The following is a 16,361-nucleotide window of genomic DNA, read 5'->3' as shown; positions in this document are numbered from 1 at the left end:
ATATATATATATATATATATATATATATATATATATATATATATATAGAAATACATTTCTGTAATAGTAATTTTTTCGAAAATACTTATTTGTTTGTCATTCACTGTATTTCGCCTCAAATTACAAGTAAAAGTATCTATAATCCAGTTTGGACGCTACGGAGCTGCCAGCAGATGCAAACGCTGCTACGTCATGTGTTGCGCGTGTTCCGCGAGTCGCTGCCGCACGCGCTGGTTTCAGAAAGGTGGGCGCAGACCGCGCTGCAGCTGGGCCTCTCCTGCCCGAGTCGACACTATGCCGGACGATCTTTACAGGTAACACCTTACTTAATATGTTCAAGAAATTTACCTTTTATTTAGTTTTCAAGTATTCTGTATTTTGACGTTATTAATTACTAGACTAGAAACGTACCTAACCAGTTCAGGTAGTTTACAAGCTTCCATTGACTCGTTTGAGGTAAAAACTGTGAACACGAAATGATATTGGCACCAAAACCTAAATGGCTTATTGTAGATGTAAACTCATATTTCAAAATAAATGTGATTATCAACATCAACTTCAGGACACCATGTGTTTGTCACCATGTTACTGTACGTCTAATACGTGTACCGCTTGGACTTATCGGCCATTTGATTAATATGTTGTCTGTTTGTTCAGGTTTTCCGCTTCATAGGTGTAGCGATGACAGGTCGCATGGTTTCCGACATTCTCTCACGGCTGGTAGAGACTGTAGCTGAGCAAGGCGAGGACATGCAAGGCTATGTCACCGAATTGCTGCTAACGCTTGAAGCGGCTGTGGACTCCCTAGAATCCAACTTCCGCCCACTCGATTATATGAGAGACATTTTTAAGTCCACTCCGAATCTCAATAATAAGGATGGTCAACAAGTCAACGGTGGAGCTTTTTCAGCTGGTACGTTACCTGATTGTGTGACAAGGATTGGTTTCTGCGATTTCAGTTTAACTTTTATACACATCTCCTACTATATTAAATTTGAACATGTATTGCACGCAGGCAAGCGATCGCCAGGCGTGTGCGTCGGCTGCGTGACCAATCACACTCGCAGTACTAGCTACTCTGTTTCTTACTGTGTACGTAAGAGTAATGCACCGCCGCCAACGGCTGATAAACCGCAACACGGTGAGACAAAAAAAAACTAAATACCTCTTGTTATGCTGTCGTGATGGAAAAGTACACGTCTGAAAATTTTTTGGTCATTAGTATAAATTCAATACAACAGATGTTTATTTAAAAACCAAAATCAAAATGCTTGTTTGTTTTTAGTCCTAAGAATATTTTCTTATATTTTTTTTATCTATATACTTTGTCAATGCTCTTTGCTAACCGAAAGTCTCTGTGCAGATGTTCGAACCAGGCCATGCAGTGAAGCAACTAAGGGAATTTGCTCCAATCTATGCAGATCTCGCTCGGCACAGTCACTCAAACTTCTAGGAGATACCGCAACACAGGTTTGTATTTTTTTCTCGTAGGTAAAAAAAGAACAAAATTTGTAATTCTGCTGTAAAAGATTAATGGCATTAGCTGTTTGACGTTTACTTACGATGTACCAAGCCCAGAAAAGTTTTCTATGAAGAAATTTATGCATGTCATAAATTTATTTTCACTTTTCGATATTTTAATACAGGACGACAAGCTGACAATCTTAGCAACATTATTTTGGGTTGGCGCATCACTACTGGAGTCGGACTATGAACACGAGTTCTTGTTAGGCGTGCGGCTACTAGCGCGCGTGATGGCGCGACTGCCGCTGGATAGGCCGGACGCGCGCGAGCGACTCGACAGAACGCAAGCGCATACCTCACCGTCACTACACGCTCTACTACTAAAGGTATACTCGCTTACACTCGATTATATAAAAAAACGTAATTAATCATCTGTTTCGATAACTTTAGTCATTTTTGATAGATGTAGTAGAATAACGGTTCATTGCGCAAAAATGTTGCCCGCTTGCAAGCACCTAGATATCGCAGTCGATAACCATTCTAATCGACTGAATGTTGGTCACGCTATGCAACAAATAGCCGAACTTGTTTCATTTGAACCATCATAGGGCCATCATTCATCTAACGGCTAGGCATAGCTTCATTTGAATTGTCACTTTTTGTTAGCTTACACGTACATTCACTGCATTTAGAACTATGTGTAATAAAATTACAAAGATGAGACATGTTTTAAAGTTTTTCATTTTAATTCAATATCAATAATCAAATCCGCATATTTTTATTAAAAGTGTATGTGAATAAAGATTGATTTAGATACTAGTAGGTCAACTGTCAAAATAAGAATAAAGAAGGCAATAACGCAATCAGTAATCATTAGAACGTCGTAACATTCACAATTCAGATATTCTTCAATTCTTTCACAATCTATTGATAAAACTGTCGACAACAACTACATGACTATTTAAAATTTTATAAAAACTAACAACCCTGCAATTCCCATTTTACTCGCGTCTTCAAAAAAGACAAAGATATATCACTTAAATATGAAAATTCTGATTCAAGCTGTCTTATTATTATTATTATTATTACCATGCTAATGCAAAAAATGGACAACAATTTTTAAGTATCAAGCATACAAACAAATATAAAATGATTCTTCCCAGGGCTGCACTCATCCTAACACGTACGAACCCGTGGTAGGCGTCTTGGCTGATATGATTCCTTTACTGGAACTGCCAGTCATCGACCCTACCCTATCTCTGGCCTTCCCTATGACAGTAGTGGCGCTGTTGCCATACATGTTACTGCACTACGAAGATGCTAACGAACTGTGCGTACGTGCAGCTTGTCATATTGCACAGGTGAGTTGATTCTGTTTGTTCAAATAAATACGAAAAAAAACAATATTTCAGTATTTACTTATTTGTGTATTTATTCTGTTTGAAATATGCGAGTCGACCGGAATAGGCAAAAGATTATAGTAGAAATTATTACAAAGACGCTAGTTATAATTTACAAATAATGTATATAAAAGTAGCCCAACCGATTTTGCATGTGGTTGCACTAATTAAAGCACGGTAATAAAAAGGAATTTTGAAAATATAGTCAATATTATAACGTAAGTTAAAATTACTGCAATTTGATGTATTTACAACATATATTATGGTTAATCGATCGAATTATAATGAAAACGAAAATAATGAAAATGTCTTTATTATCTTTCACAAAATAAACTTATATACCAATATTCCTCACACGTTATTGAATATAGTTTCGTTTGTGAAAGGCTGGTGTCCATACTAGGATTAACCTGTGTTATAGAGCTCCAGGCTCTCACCATTCCACCTATAAACACACGTAAGAAAGACAGACATAAGACAAAAGGACTTATTACTTTTTATTATTATATTATGAACATAGTTTTTATTTCCTATCACAGTTCACAGCTGAGAAAAGCAAGAAACTAGAGAATCTCGGCACTGTGATGACGTTGTACTCGCGGAAGACGTTCAGCAAGGAAAGCTTTCAATGGACCAAATGCGTCGTCAAATACCTCTGGGACACCTACTCTCACCTGTCGCTGCAAATGCTCGCTTTTCTCGTTGAAGTTCTTGAAAAGGTAATTTTTCGTATTTTATGCTTTGTCTGTTTTGTTTACTTATATATTACCTTTGACAAAAGGTTTGCGTGATGCCAATATCTTTTCTTCCTTCATAGTTTCACGATTGACCAATTTGAATATCCTTTCTTGTGTGGCTGTCATATAGTTTCATCTCGTCTTCAAATTCTTTCAAAATTTATGAGATTTGTCCTATTGAAACCTATATTGTATAATACTGTCCCACTAACGAATGTTGTAGGGCGCAGTGAACTTGCAGCTGCCGGTGCTGTCGATTTTGCATTGCATGTTGTACTACGTGGAGCTGAACGCGCCCGCTGCGCAGCCCGTCAACGCTGACCTTCTCAGGGTGGTCGCCAAATTCATTGATGTAAGTAGCACACTGCTTCTCTTTGTATACGTAACAGAGTCTTCCAAAATGAATATAAAACTGACGTACGCAAGCATTATTGATTATTGCTACGCAAAAACTTTGGCCATCAAATGCATACACGTCTACGACTTTTTAGAATAACGGACCTACGTCAAATAGATTTATAAAAAAAATACTACAAAAGATGTACTGTGATTATTTAATCAATGAAATGCTCGATATTCAAACATGAATTTAAGACGTGCTGAATAGAGCCGCGTAAAAATATTATTTTTGTTTGGGCCAGTATTATTTAAAAGTAAGAATGTGAGAGATGTTTGCTTTAACTCGAATTGAACTAAGGCGGAGAATATAAACACTACATTATATTCCAACATAATGGTTGTGTCCAAACGCTAACGTTGAGTAAAATCACTGCTACGTAATTACTAAACATATTTATACTGTGCGCCGACGCGCTTGGGGATCCTATATTTTGCATATTTTAGCATTAGTATAACAACATTATGATTGATCAATACTTAAATTTGACAGAAATCACACACTAACAAATTACTAGTGCCAAATTTTCTATATATTTTTTTCAACATGTATAATTATAAACTTTTATCTCTGCTGTTAGACTAACTTACTACAGGATGGAAATAACTATAAGGAGGCCATGAAGATCCTCAAGCTAGTAGTGACGCGGTGCTCGACTCTGGTAGTACCACCGTACTGGGACAATCACGCGTCGTCTATATTGGACACCGAACTACATGGAAAAAAGGTAGATTAATATTTTCGAACCTTACTCTAATTATTGACCTTTAAAGGCATATAATTGTGGTTTTTTTAAATCTTTCGTAGGAGCTGCCCGGCCGTACAATGGATTTTACGTTCGACTTGTCCCAAACGCCCGTAATCGGCAGGAAGTACCTTCCTAAAGCCAGCGGCAGTCAGCCTGCTACTGGACCCAACTCACTCTCCAACGCCTCTACCTTCACACCCGACAAAGGTAGAACATATTTGTTTAAGTGCCTTTTGATTATTTTAGCTCAGTATTTTGCTACACATAAATTTGTTAATGCTAATACTACAAAACTAATACTACCCTCGCTTGCGCTCAGCCTTGTAACACTTACTCGTCTAGCAATCCCTTACTCCCCGACCTCTGCAATAATATACTATAAAGCACACGCACACACTAACGCACCCACTCAACATAGCCTCGCACTAGGGAAACCCTGTGTCGCGGATGCCATGGACACACACATAGACAACCACAAATTAAACTCAAACTCACAAGAGACTTTTTTTTTTATTTATTAGGTTTATCAACGTTCTTACATCAAATAACATGTTACACAATTTGTTATTAGTATTATGCCAAGACGCACAACTAGTGACAGATGAAACACAACTTGCATTGAGCAGATTAGTCTTAATATTTAAGTGCTATGAAATCCAATACAATTACAAAAGGAACAGAAAACAATATAGATAATTGTTAGATAAAAAACATGAAAATCAATAATAATACTTATAGACATAAATGTAGTCCATACAAATATTTCTCCCGGCCCAGGAATCGAACCTGGGACCTGTGCGTGGCAGTCCGGTATGACCATTAGGCCACGAAGCCAGTTGGTACTTGGTACTTGGTACTTGGTGCAACGGGCTGATATCCGCAACTCGACGACAAAGCGCCTATTTTGCGTGTGGTGGGTGCAGGGTCCTACTCGTGCCACCCAAGCTCCTCCAGGAATCTCAGCAGCCTCCTTGGTTTGCTGAAGACTTCGGGGAGCGACCTTGGCACTCCAAGGTATTTTGCCCTGTAGTTGGCCACGCCGGAGCACTGAAGTAGGATGTGCGCAGCCGTTTCCTCCCCCTCCATGCACGCTCTGCATAGAGGGCTGTCTGTGATACCTAAATTGAAAAGGTGTTTATTGTATGGACCATGACCCGTTAGCGCGGCAGTTAGGAGTGCGAAGCTCTTGCCTTTTAAGTTTAATTAGTATTCGAGATAGACTGGCGTTGAGCGTTGGGAGTGCTTCCCTCGCCTGTCTACAAACCGTAAGGGTGGTCCATGTATTATTATGTAAAGATTTTGTACCTTTGTGTATAGTTGTTCTGGACCATTGGCAGGGGAGGGACACTATCGGTTCTGGTCCTACAGCGTCCGTCTCCGACCCTTTCCTGGCTAGTTCATCTGCTGCGTCATTGCCACGTGAGCCGCTGTGTCCTTTAATCCACTGAAGAGTTACGTGGTTTTGTATACATACCTCCATGAGTGCTTGATGGCATTCGTAAATGAGCCCTGAGTTTATGTCATAGCTATTCAGTGCTTGAAGTACTGACATACTGTCAGAGAGTATTCGAATGGAGTAGTTCTTTACTCTTCTCGCTATGATTGCTTCTGCCGCCAACTTGATGCCCATGCATTCAGCCTGGAATACTGTGTTGTGGTCACCAAGCGGTGCTGATATCCTGATATTGAGGTCTTCTGAGAATACCCCAGTACCTGTTCCTGAGTTTGTTTTAGATCCATCTGTGAAGACTCGGACCTCTCTGGGGTTTAGTCCTTCGTTGGGATCTTCAAATAATTGTATCTTGTATTTCTTGTCAAAGATGTATTGTTTTGGGATCCTATCCACAACCGCCTCCAGTAGCGGTTCCTCATTGACAATCTTGTAAAGGATTTCTGTATGTGGGGTCCTCATGTGCTTCCAGAGGCCGGCTCTGTTTAGACGCACTGCTGTTGACGCCGCTTCCTGTCTGATGAACAGTGGGAGGGGTCGAAGGTCCAGCAGCGCTTCGAGGGCCGCAGTTGGGGTCGTCCTCATGCAGCCGGTCGTCGCCATGCAAGCGAGTCTTTGGAATTTGTCCAGCTTGTCGGTTGCGGTCGTCAGCTTGGTTCGTGGCCACCATGCTATCGCGCCGTAACTGATCATGGGTCTTATCACCGCAGTGTAGAGCCATAGTGTTATCTTGGGTGATAGTCCCCATTGTTTACCCACCATTCTATGGCACTGCCAGAAGGTGATAGTAGCTTTTTTAATTTTGTTGTCCAGATGTTTGTTCCAGTTCAACTTGTTGTCCAGTATTACACCCAAGTACTTGACTTCGGTTGATATCTGTAGTTCTGTGCAGAAGAGTTTGGGTAATCGGTAGTTACCTAGTAGTCGTTTGTTGGTAAACATTACTAGTTCCGTCTTTGTTGGATTTACCGATAGTTCATATGCTCTGCACCATCTTTCCACAATTCGGAGAGCCGCTTGTGTAATGTCGCAGAGTGTATTGGCATAGTTTCCTGTTACCAGTATAGCTATGTCATCAGCATATCCTATTGTATAGAAATGTTCTTTGTTGAGTTTAATGATAAGGTCATTTACGACCATGTTCCACAGCAGAGGCGACAATACCCCTCCTTGAGGGCACCCCTTCGCTACTATGGCCCATGGGGTCTCATTTGCTGTTGTTTTTATTGTTCTTTGTTTCAGCATGTTGCTAATCCAGCTAATTAGCACTTCGTCTACTTTGTGTCTTTTCATTGCTGATTGTATGCTGGAGAAGTTGGTTTTATCGAAGGCTCCTTCAATATCTATAAAGGTGCCTAGGCAGATTGCTTTGTCTTTAAGGGCCACTTCTATCTTGCCCACAACGGCATGTAGGGCCGATTCAGTGGATTTGCCTTGGCTGTATGCATGTTGGTTACCGTGTAATGGAATGTTCTTAAGCGCTCCATCCCTCAGTTCTCTGTCACATATCTTTTCTAAAGTCTTCAAGAAGAACGATGTGAGGCTGATTGGTCTGAAGGACTTCGCGTCAGTGTAGTCGGGTTTTCCTGGTTTCGGTATAAATATGACTTTTACCTCTCGCCAGCTGTGGGGCACATAGCTGAATGCTAGACAGGCCCGAAAGATGCTAACCAGGTGCTGGACCAGTGTGTCCCCGCCCCATTGTAGGAGTGCAGGGAATACTCCATCTTGGCCCGGAGCTTTGTATGGTTCAAATGTGTTTACTGCCCATTTTGTCTTTTCGTATGTCACTACTTGTTCTGCGTATCGCCAGTTATGGATCGATGTGGTGTAGTTCATTTCTACACACCTGTCGTCTTGGACGAACCTACATCCTGGGAAATGTACTTCCAGTAGGGTTCTTTCCGTTTCCGCAGGGGAAGTTGTGTATGTGTTATCTATTTTGCGTATTGAACCTAGCTCAGTTGAATTTGAGTTGCCTAGGATTTTCCTTATTCTGTTTGCTTGTGCGCAAGACGTGATGTTCCCGCAGTAGCCTCGCCATGACGCGGTGCTCCTGAACCGTATGCGCTTTTTTAGTTTGGATTTGGCCGTCTTGTAGTTTTCCCAGTCCTCATCCGCGCATGTGTTCATTGCTCTATTGAAGTGTCTCCTTACCCTTCTTCGTAGCCTCTCAAGCTCAGGTCCCCACCAGTGTCGACCTTGTCGCGGGGCTGCGTCACTCAGTGGGCATGCGGAGTTATAGCTGTTCAATATGTTTGATGTTAGTTCTTTAACCTGTGTTTCTATCTGTGCTGTGCCCAGTAGTCTTCCCGGTGCTCCCGGTGCTCCCGGTTCTCCCAGGTTCTGGTGTAGTTTGTCCGCGTATAGTTTACGGTCGGTTTTTCTGGGATTCCGTTTCGGTTGTTGTTCTTTAATAGTTGTTTCTAAGCTGAATCTTATCCATCTGTGGTCCGAGAAAGATGCTTCTTCGGACACGTGCCAGTTGTGGATAAGGTCCACTGCTCCTTCTGACGCTAGGGTTAGGTCTATAATAGTTCTACATCTTTTCTTTTCTCATCTCGCTCAGTCGGATGTCTCCCATCCCCAACACGCACTCGTCGTCACTGCTGGTCGCCACCGGTTTGACAGCGGCGTCCGCAGAGACGGGAGTCGAGGAGGGCCCTTCACCTTCTCCGGGAATATTGGAGGAGGTGGAGGGCTCCGGGGAGACGTCCATCCGCGTCGTTGTTGTGCCCGTCTTCTCGGGTGGCACATCTGTGTACAGGCCCCTCTTTGATCTAAACCTGAGGTAGACCGTGCCCAACTGGAAGGTTAGGCGCCGGCCATGCCCCAGGATAGCGGGGACGAGCTCTTCTGGGAGGCTCACCACTACAAAGGAGTTGCCACTGTGCTGCTGCAGCTTGTGAACAACCCAGCGGTGTGCCTCCGCCCACGGGTTTTGCTACTTGAGGATGCGGCCGATTCGACGCGCATCCTCCCAGTGACCAGGGATGAGTAGTCCACAGACCACCCTCCGGGGAGCCTCCACCCCATTTTTCAATGAGAGGGGCTCCCCGGATGGCAGCCTGATGGTGCTAATAGCATCCTCTAGCCACTGGAAGGTGGCTGTGTCCTGACACCACAGTTTCAGGGACCCGTCACTGTAGACAGGTTTACCACGAAACTGTGGGCCGACGTCCTCCTCGCTGCACTCATCCGCTCCTTGCGTGAGGCGCTGACATAGGGCCACCTGAACCATGTCGGCATCGGGGCTCCGTATGTAGCCAGTTTTGGCTGAAGTAATTACAGCCATGAGTTCGGGCCTGGTGGCCTCGGCGTAGGTGCGTTGCTGAGCGGGCCTCTCAACCTTTTGCCGCTTGTGCTCGCCTCTAGGAGATATGGTCTCGTCAAGGCGGGCACGTTTGGCAATGGTCGAGGACCTCTGCCTGCTCTCTCCCGGTTTGCTGTTAGAAGGGGGGGGGGGGCCCTTCCAGTGGGGTGCGCGACCGACCCATTTGACCGTGCTGATGCAGTCCCTGGGCCACTCGCGCCACCCACTGGGGGCCTCGCCTCTCCCTCCTTCGGCAGGGGGTTGTGTGAAGTGCGTCGCTCGCGTTCTCTACGACGGGCCTTCTTGTTTTTTCGGGCAGGGCGTCCCTTGCTCCCACTGGGGGCCGGAGGTGGGCGCTCGCCGTGGCCACTAGTCCCTTCCTTGCGGATGGGTGCCGTGGCCTTGGATTTGGGCTGGCGACTCACCAAGGTCCACCCTGCTTCAAGGGCCGCGTTTGATGGGTTGTGAGCGGGGGCCGCAGAACCTGGGGTTTGGGCCACAACCGCTGGTGTGGTGCTAGCACCAGCATCGGTGCTCGGCTGACCTTGGGGTTTCCCCTTTGGCCTACCGCTCACCGTAGGGCGCTGTGTGTTTGTAGTTGCTTGTGGGGCACTTTTGGGTTTCCCCTCCAGTACCGCCGGTTTTGGGTTTTGGGTGTTGGTATTTAAAAGATGATCGTTCAAATCCATGTTATGTGTTCCTAGAATTCATTCTCCTGACTTCCCACCCACCACGGAGCCCGCACCTTTGGGGATGTCCCATTCGGGACACCAGGATTGTCAGGAGAGTATAGGTGCAAGAGTTGGGAGCTCACTGCGCGACATCGGGGGCTCGAAATGTGCGGCTGGCTGACCTGATCAAAGTCAGCCAGGTGTTCCGCACATACTCACCCCGTCAGCATGGCCGAGTCCGTCCCCCCCACACCTCGCCTGTGGCCCTCTGACGGAACACAATGCCATTTCCCTGTGTTGGCTAATCACAGGGCTACCGTTTAGCAGGAAATCAGGGCCAAAGGGGGCGTATTGCTTGCCGGAGTCCCCACCCCGCTCGGGCTCAACCCCCCAGGATTCCTTCATCCCTGCGTACGGCGCTCAACTGCGTAGGCATTAACGCAGGAGGGTGTAAGTTTAGACTGCCCACCACGTGCCATGGTCCACCCCCAGAAACGCATGGCCGGGCCGTGTTGATCGCTTCGCGCCCTCACTGACAATTCTCAGACTGAAGCTGAGGATTGTCAGTATTGGCCCCAGGGTGCACCGGCTACGTCCTTGGGCGTTCTGTGATAACATGTTACCACAGACTGCTCAAAGACTTCGCACACGTGGAGGTGGAACAACTAACACACCCCCACGAAGGCAGTTACTATATTTTCTCTACTCAGTTGTTCATTATATACATTTCATAATTGCGATATAGTAATAGTATAGGTAACAAAACTTTGCAGTGACTGGTGCCTGAAATGGAAGGATCCTGTATTTCAGGTGACTGTATATTGTGTAAATCACACACAATCTATAGTCACCTGACGACATGCTTATTTTATTTAACTGCCATCTTTTCAGGTTCATCAGTCTCGGGATCAGCGTCAACGGTGGTGGGCCCTGAAAGCACGAACAACAACAGCGCAACGCAGCCACAGAGCGCTACCTCGCCGCGTCGCTCACTTTCGCTGTCGCCAGCAGACGCTCTTGCAGCCGGCTGGAAACGCCCTTGGATGTCACAGGTAATTTATTTCGCTGCTCATTTCATAAAATTCCAATGCGTATATAATACATTATAATCTGTCTTTTTTGAAGACAGAGTAAATTGACATTTGTAGGGTTGCGAGTTTTCATAAAATTTTAAATAGTTATGTAGTTGTTGTAGATAGTTTTATGGATAGATTGTGAAAGATTATAAAATTTTGCCAAACAATTACTGAGTCGTGAATGCTACGACGTTCTAATGATTAACAATTGTGTTATTGCCTTCTTAATTCTTATTTTGACAGATGGCTTTCTAATATCGAACTAACAAAAATTGACACTTCAAATTAAATTGTGCTCAGTAATTGGAAGAATAATGGGTCGAGGATGATTCAAATGAAAGAAGTTCGGCTATTTATTTCATAAGCGTGACCAATATTCAGTCGATAGTCGATAGAATATTTATCGACTGCAATCACTAGCTGCTCGCACGCAGGCAATACTTTTGCGCAATGAACTGTACTCTGTCTACGAAAAAGACGGACTATACATATACAATTAAATACCTAATACTAGTGTCTTGTCAACAGAGCCGAGTACGCGAATGCCTTGTTAACCTCCTTACAACTTGCGGCCAAAGGGTCGGCCTGCCTAAAAGCCCTTCTGTAAGTATTAATTGTATCTATATGTACTCGTAAAATATTTTTACTTATATGTAATCTAAACTTATGTAAGTATCTGCGTTATTTTAATGATCTATTACATTTTGTTCATTGTATTACCATAAGTGTACACTAAATAAATATAGCAGGAAATAATAATATTAACTTTTATCCATCGCTGCATTATAGGATGATTTAATAACCACTTTATGTTCTAAGGTAACTCGCTTAAACGTACTGTATAAGTCGCAACTGCTTCCACGCATACACTAGACACTAAGCTATGAATACGGCGCTCAAAAATACATTCACACCACTCACGATTGTTTACGACAAAATAAAAAACTGAATATCAAGTATATTCGACATGAAAGATTATATTATTGCAGTCTCATTTTATTTGATTGTTACGCTTTCAGCTGTTTGTGTTTTTCATTGATCAGTGTTTCTTTTATCATCATTGTTTGTTTGCTAAATTCGATCATACCTTTTTTGAACATTACTTTTTACCGCCACAATGACTAGAATATAAATTAATTGTCTGAGTTGATTTCGTTTTATTTTAATAAATAACGAGTGCCTTACGAGTAGCCGACTGCACATATTGTGATATACACACGAGAATATTTCTTTTTACTAAATAGTTAATAAAAAACACGGCGCACCAACTAAACAAGCACATTAAGCAATGAAAAGTGGACAACCTAATAGTAGTTATAAAGTATACAATTTAAAAAAGGCGAATGAAGCTGACCAGGACAAGGTACATTTACCAAATAGCTTGTAGGTAATAGCTTTGTAAAATGAAATTAATGTGACGTTCAGACTGTTCATCTTACTTGTTCTTCGAGCTTTATACTATTGGGGGTCGCGCGATCAAATTAAGCATTTATTTTTAATAAACATCGTTTCGCAGGTCATCTTTAGCCAAAGTTCAGAGCTACTGGAGAGGGAATCTTCGATGGCCTCTTCCCTGGAGGAAGTGTCGGGCACTCCGGGGAATGAACCTTCGGGAGGAGCACCGCCTACAGATCACTTTGGCGTTTTCAAGGACTTTGACTTTCTTGAATATGAAAGCGAGAGCATTGAGGTAATTTTTGCTTTATTGTGAACGCAGCGTATCATAACACATCTAGGGTACCAAACCCTTGGTCCACAAAGGATTTTTTGTTCTGAAGAATATTTCTCACTTACTCATTTTCCGTTTGAACAGGGCGAAAGTTCGGATAACTTCAACTGGGGCGTGCGCCGAAGATTGCTCAGCGAGGAGCGCGATGAAAGCCACGGACTAGAAAAAAGCCCGCCGCAGCAGGCGCGCAAATCAGATAACCAGCAAACCAACAAGCCGGTGATTACAACACTATAATCAATTATTTTCAGGGGACACTACGTGACAATGCACCAGTTTGACTGTTCGAGCAGTGCCTACTTCCGGTGTCCACGTATAAAGCAGAAGCCATGTCATTCACCGTAAAAGTCAAAGTAAAAAATTGTTTATTCCATAGGTAATATAAATTTACACTTGAAAACGTTATATTTAAGCTACTGCTCGTTCACTACGCTGACCTCCCTGAGAAGAACGAGCAAGAAACTCTAGGGATTACTCTTTTCAAATAAACTTAAATGCTATGGAATACACTTTGAATCAAATTTGTGTGTATTCTGGAGCCGTGTCGTCTTTCCATACATCTTTATCTAACACGTAGTCTTCAATTTTGTAATATGATTTTTCGATCAAAATATTTTTAATGTAGTTTTTAAACTTAGAAAATGATAAACTTAATATATGCTCCGGAATCTTATTGTAAAAACGTATACAGTTCCTCATAAAAGAGATTGTTTACCTTGGTTAAACGAAATCGTGGTGCCATAAGTTTGGACTTAGCTCTAAGGTTAATATTATGGATATCTTCTTTCTTATTGAAATTATGTATATTTTTACGGGCATATAAAATATTTGAGTAAATGTACTGTGATGCCACAGTCATGATACCAGTATCCTTAAACTTTTCTGAGAGCCCGAGAGCCTAAACGGTACACAGAACGAATCGCTCGTTTTTGCAATACAAATATGATTTGGATATGCCGCTTTACCCCACATGAGAATCCCGTAGGACATTATACTATGGAAGTAACTAAAGTAAACTAGTCTAGCAGTACTAACATCGCCTGCTAGCTTGGGACCGTCAGTCACCCCAGAATTTCGGGAGTCGTAGAGAGAGATATGCACGAAGGGTGTGCGTGACCGGCAACGCAGTAAAGGCAGAAATTTTATCACTACTATGGAGAAGAAAGTAAAGAAGGAGATCACGATGGACACAGTAGACATCCTGAACTCGAGCATGAGGGTAGTCGGCCTCATGCTCGGCCAGCTAAAAAAAATCCATCCGTCGGTACACAGACTGGAATTATATAGTCTAGAAGTAAAAAGAAGCCTAAAATTCAGAAACTATTTTTTTTAATTTTCAGAACGTTCATGAAGATTCATCAGATGAGGAACCGGGCTGGGAAGAAGGGACCGCTGTGAGTCGTGGTGACGGTGATGTCGGTGTTTCCAACGATTTGTCGCTTCGACCTCGCACGCACTCCTTCTCTAGTGCATCCAGTGGTGAAGCTGATGGTAAGTATAGCACAGGTGTATTATGAAAATATCGAAGAATGTACAATATGGGGTTTTTCACACAGACGCGTAGTAACAGATAAATGCAATATTTATGTTATTTAATGTACTTGATCTAAAATGTTTTAATGTGTCAATGAAGTTACGTGAACATGCTGAAAATTAGTGCCAAAGTCAAACCAAAGTCAAATAATCGTTTATTCCATTGGTAAAATTTTTACAAATGAAAACTTCATTTTTAATCTACTGCTCGTTCACTACGCTGTCCTCCCTGAGAAGAACGAACAAGAAATTCTAGGGATTGCTCTTTTCAAATTGAAACTTAAATGCTACAGAATACATTTTGAATCACATCTGTGTGGAATCTAGACTCACGTTTGTCTTTCCATACATCTTTATTTAATACGTAGTCTACAATATTGTAATATGACTTTTCAATTAAAATACTTTTAATGTAAGTTTTAAACTTAGGAAATAGTAGACTTAATATATACTCCGGAATCTTATTGTAAAAACATGTACAGTTCCCCATAAAAGAATCGTTTATCTTAGTTAAACGAAATCGTGGTACCATAACTTTGAACTTAGTTCTAAGGTTAAGGTGTAAATTCGTTTATAAATTTCTCAGATAATACCAGAAACATTAATGGTTAAAGCATAGTATAATACACAATAGTATCGCGGTTTCGCACAGGAACGCAAACTCAAATTTTAACTTAAATGAACTCTTTCATGGACAATAGTTAAATAACACCGCACACAAGAATGTCAGTACTTTTCTTGTCATACTTATATTAATTCAATGTTTAATCTAAATGTTTAATGTATGTAAATCATTGAATTTTGTCAGTACGTTATTGATACATCTCTATGGAAAAGCAGTAGGCGACAACTACACAGAAAGCACTTGGAAATCGCGCTACTAGCTACGCTTTACGCCTGTTGTTAGTTTTTTGAGAATATTTTAATATTTAGTTTTACAATAAATTTTGCGTTTTTATCTTCTTCAATAGAGCAAAGACAATACAAAAATATGAATGTGCACAGGTGACCGGGGAGACGTGACGCCAGTACCAGGCGCGGGGCCTGTGTTGCGCGACGCGTGGCGCACCTCAGTGGCGGCTTTACTGCGTCACGCCACACACATGCAGCCCATCGGACTAATCCATCGACTCCACACTGTACTCAAAGTAAGGCAAAAACGTTTAACTGACAATGTAAGAATAAGCAGCCTAATGACACGAACGTTTCTCTGTTAACTAAATAATTGTAACCATAGGACCTGTAAAACGTGGCCCGAAATGTTTGTTTTGTTTGAAAAACAAATATACGCGATTTAGGTTCGTAAAAATAGGTCCAGTTTCTGTATGTAATAATCGCGAAAACCTAAGACCTTACTTAGTTATGCTTTTTAATTGTTCCTACAACATCAAGTTTTGAGTTTGGACATTCGTGTTTGAGAACTATGTACTGCGGCAGTCTTTCAATTTTGTTATAATCAATGGTTGGAATAAGTTTTACAAATGAGTAGGTAAATGTCTACATAAGGACGCAAAGAGTGACACAGAGTGATTAAAACCAACATAAATACATTTTTTTGAATATGAATATCATCAAATATTTGTAATGAATCGTTACTTAAAATAACTCACTTAGGAAGTTGAACTTGGATTTTAAAGTAATTCTATTGGCACCATGTAAAAATAAATGCAGTAGATAACTATCACTTCACGAAAGTGAAAAAAAAATGAGCTACTAGCAAAAGTTTGTTTTAATTAATACGGATATTGTAGATACTTTTATATTCACCCAGAATATTAAAAAAAACTGTAAGGAGTAGATAAATGTCAACATATAGATAATAGGACTGCCTTCCGACCATTAG

General features: G+C 42.0%; 1 protein-coding gene across 3 annotated transcripts in view; it reads left to right on the top strand.

Annotated features, from left to right (window-relative positions):
- Positions 1–16,361, top strand: part of LOC113227999 (protein furry) — a 118,268-nt gene that overhangs the window by 89,296 nt on the left and 12,611 nt on the right. For all 3 annotated transcript variants that reach the window (XM_026461135.1, XM_026461117.1, XM_026461126.1), the window contains 16 exons: positions 148–314; positions 658–913; positions 1,016–1,141; positions 1,364–1,470; positions 1,647–1,850; positions 2,628–2,825; positions 3,404–3,583; positions 3,825–3,953; positions 4,579–4,725; positions 4,806–4,953; positions 11,072–11,232; positions 11,785–11,859; positions 12,773–12,946; positions 13,070–13,204; positions 14,326–14,476; positions 15,524–15,666. In XM_026461135.1, the coding sequence (XP_026316920.1) occupies positions 148–314; positions 658–913; positions 1,016–1,141; positions 1,364–1,470; positions 1,647–1,850; positions 2,628–2,825; positions 3,404–3,583; positions 3,825–3,953; positions 4,579–4,725; positions 4,806–4,953; positions 11,072–11,232; positions 11,785–11,859; positions 12,773–12,946; positions 13,070–13,204; positions 14,326–14,476; positions 15,524–15,666 (2,501 nt within the window). The remainder of the gene's footprint in view (positions 1–147; positions 315–657; positions 914–1,015; positions 1,142–1,363; positions 1,471–1,646; positions 1,851–2,627; positions 2,826–3,403; positions 3,584–3,824; positions 3,954–4,578; positions 4,726–4,805; positions 4,954–11,071; positions 11,233–11,784; positions 11,860–12,772; positions 12,947–13,069; positions 13,205–14,325; positions 14,477–15,523; positions 15,667–16,361) is intronic.

This window comes from Hyposmocoma kahamanoa, unplaced genomic scaffold (genome assembly GCF_003589595.1).
Source record: "Hyposmocoma kahamanoa isolate Upper Pololo Valley unplaced genomic scaffold, ASM358959v1 100021, whole genome shotgun sequence".
NCBI classification, from domain to species: domain Eukaryota; kingdom Metazoa; phylum Arthropoda; class Insecta; order Lepidoptera; family Cosmopterigidae; genus Hyposmocoma; species Hyposmocoma kahamanoa.
Note: the sequence above shows the minus strand (reverse complement) of the source record. Positions and strands in the feature narration are given on the sequence as shown.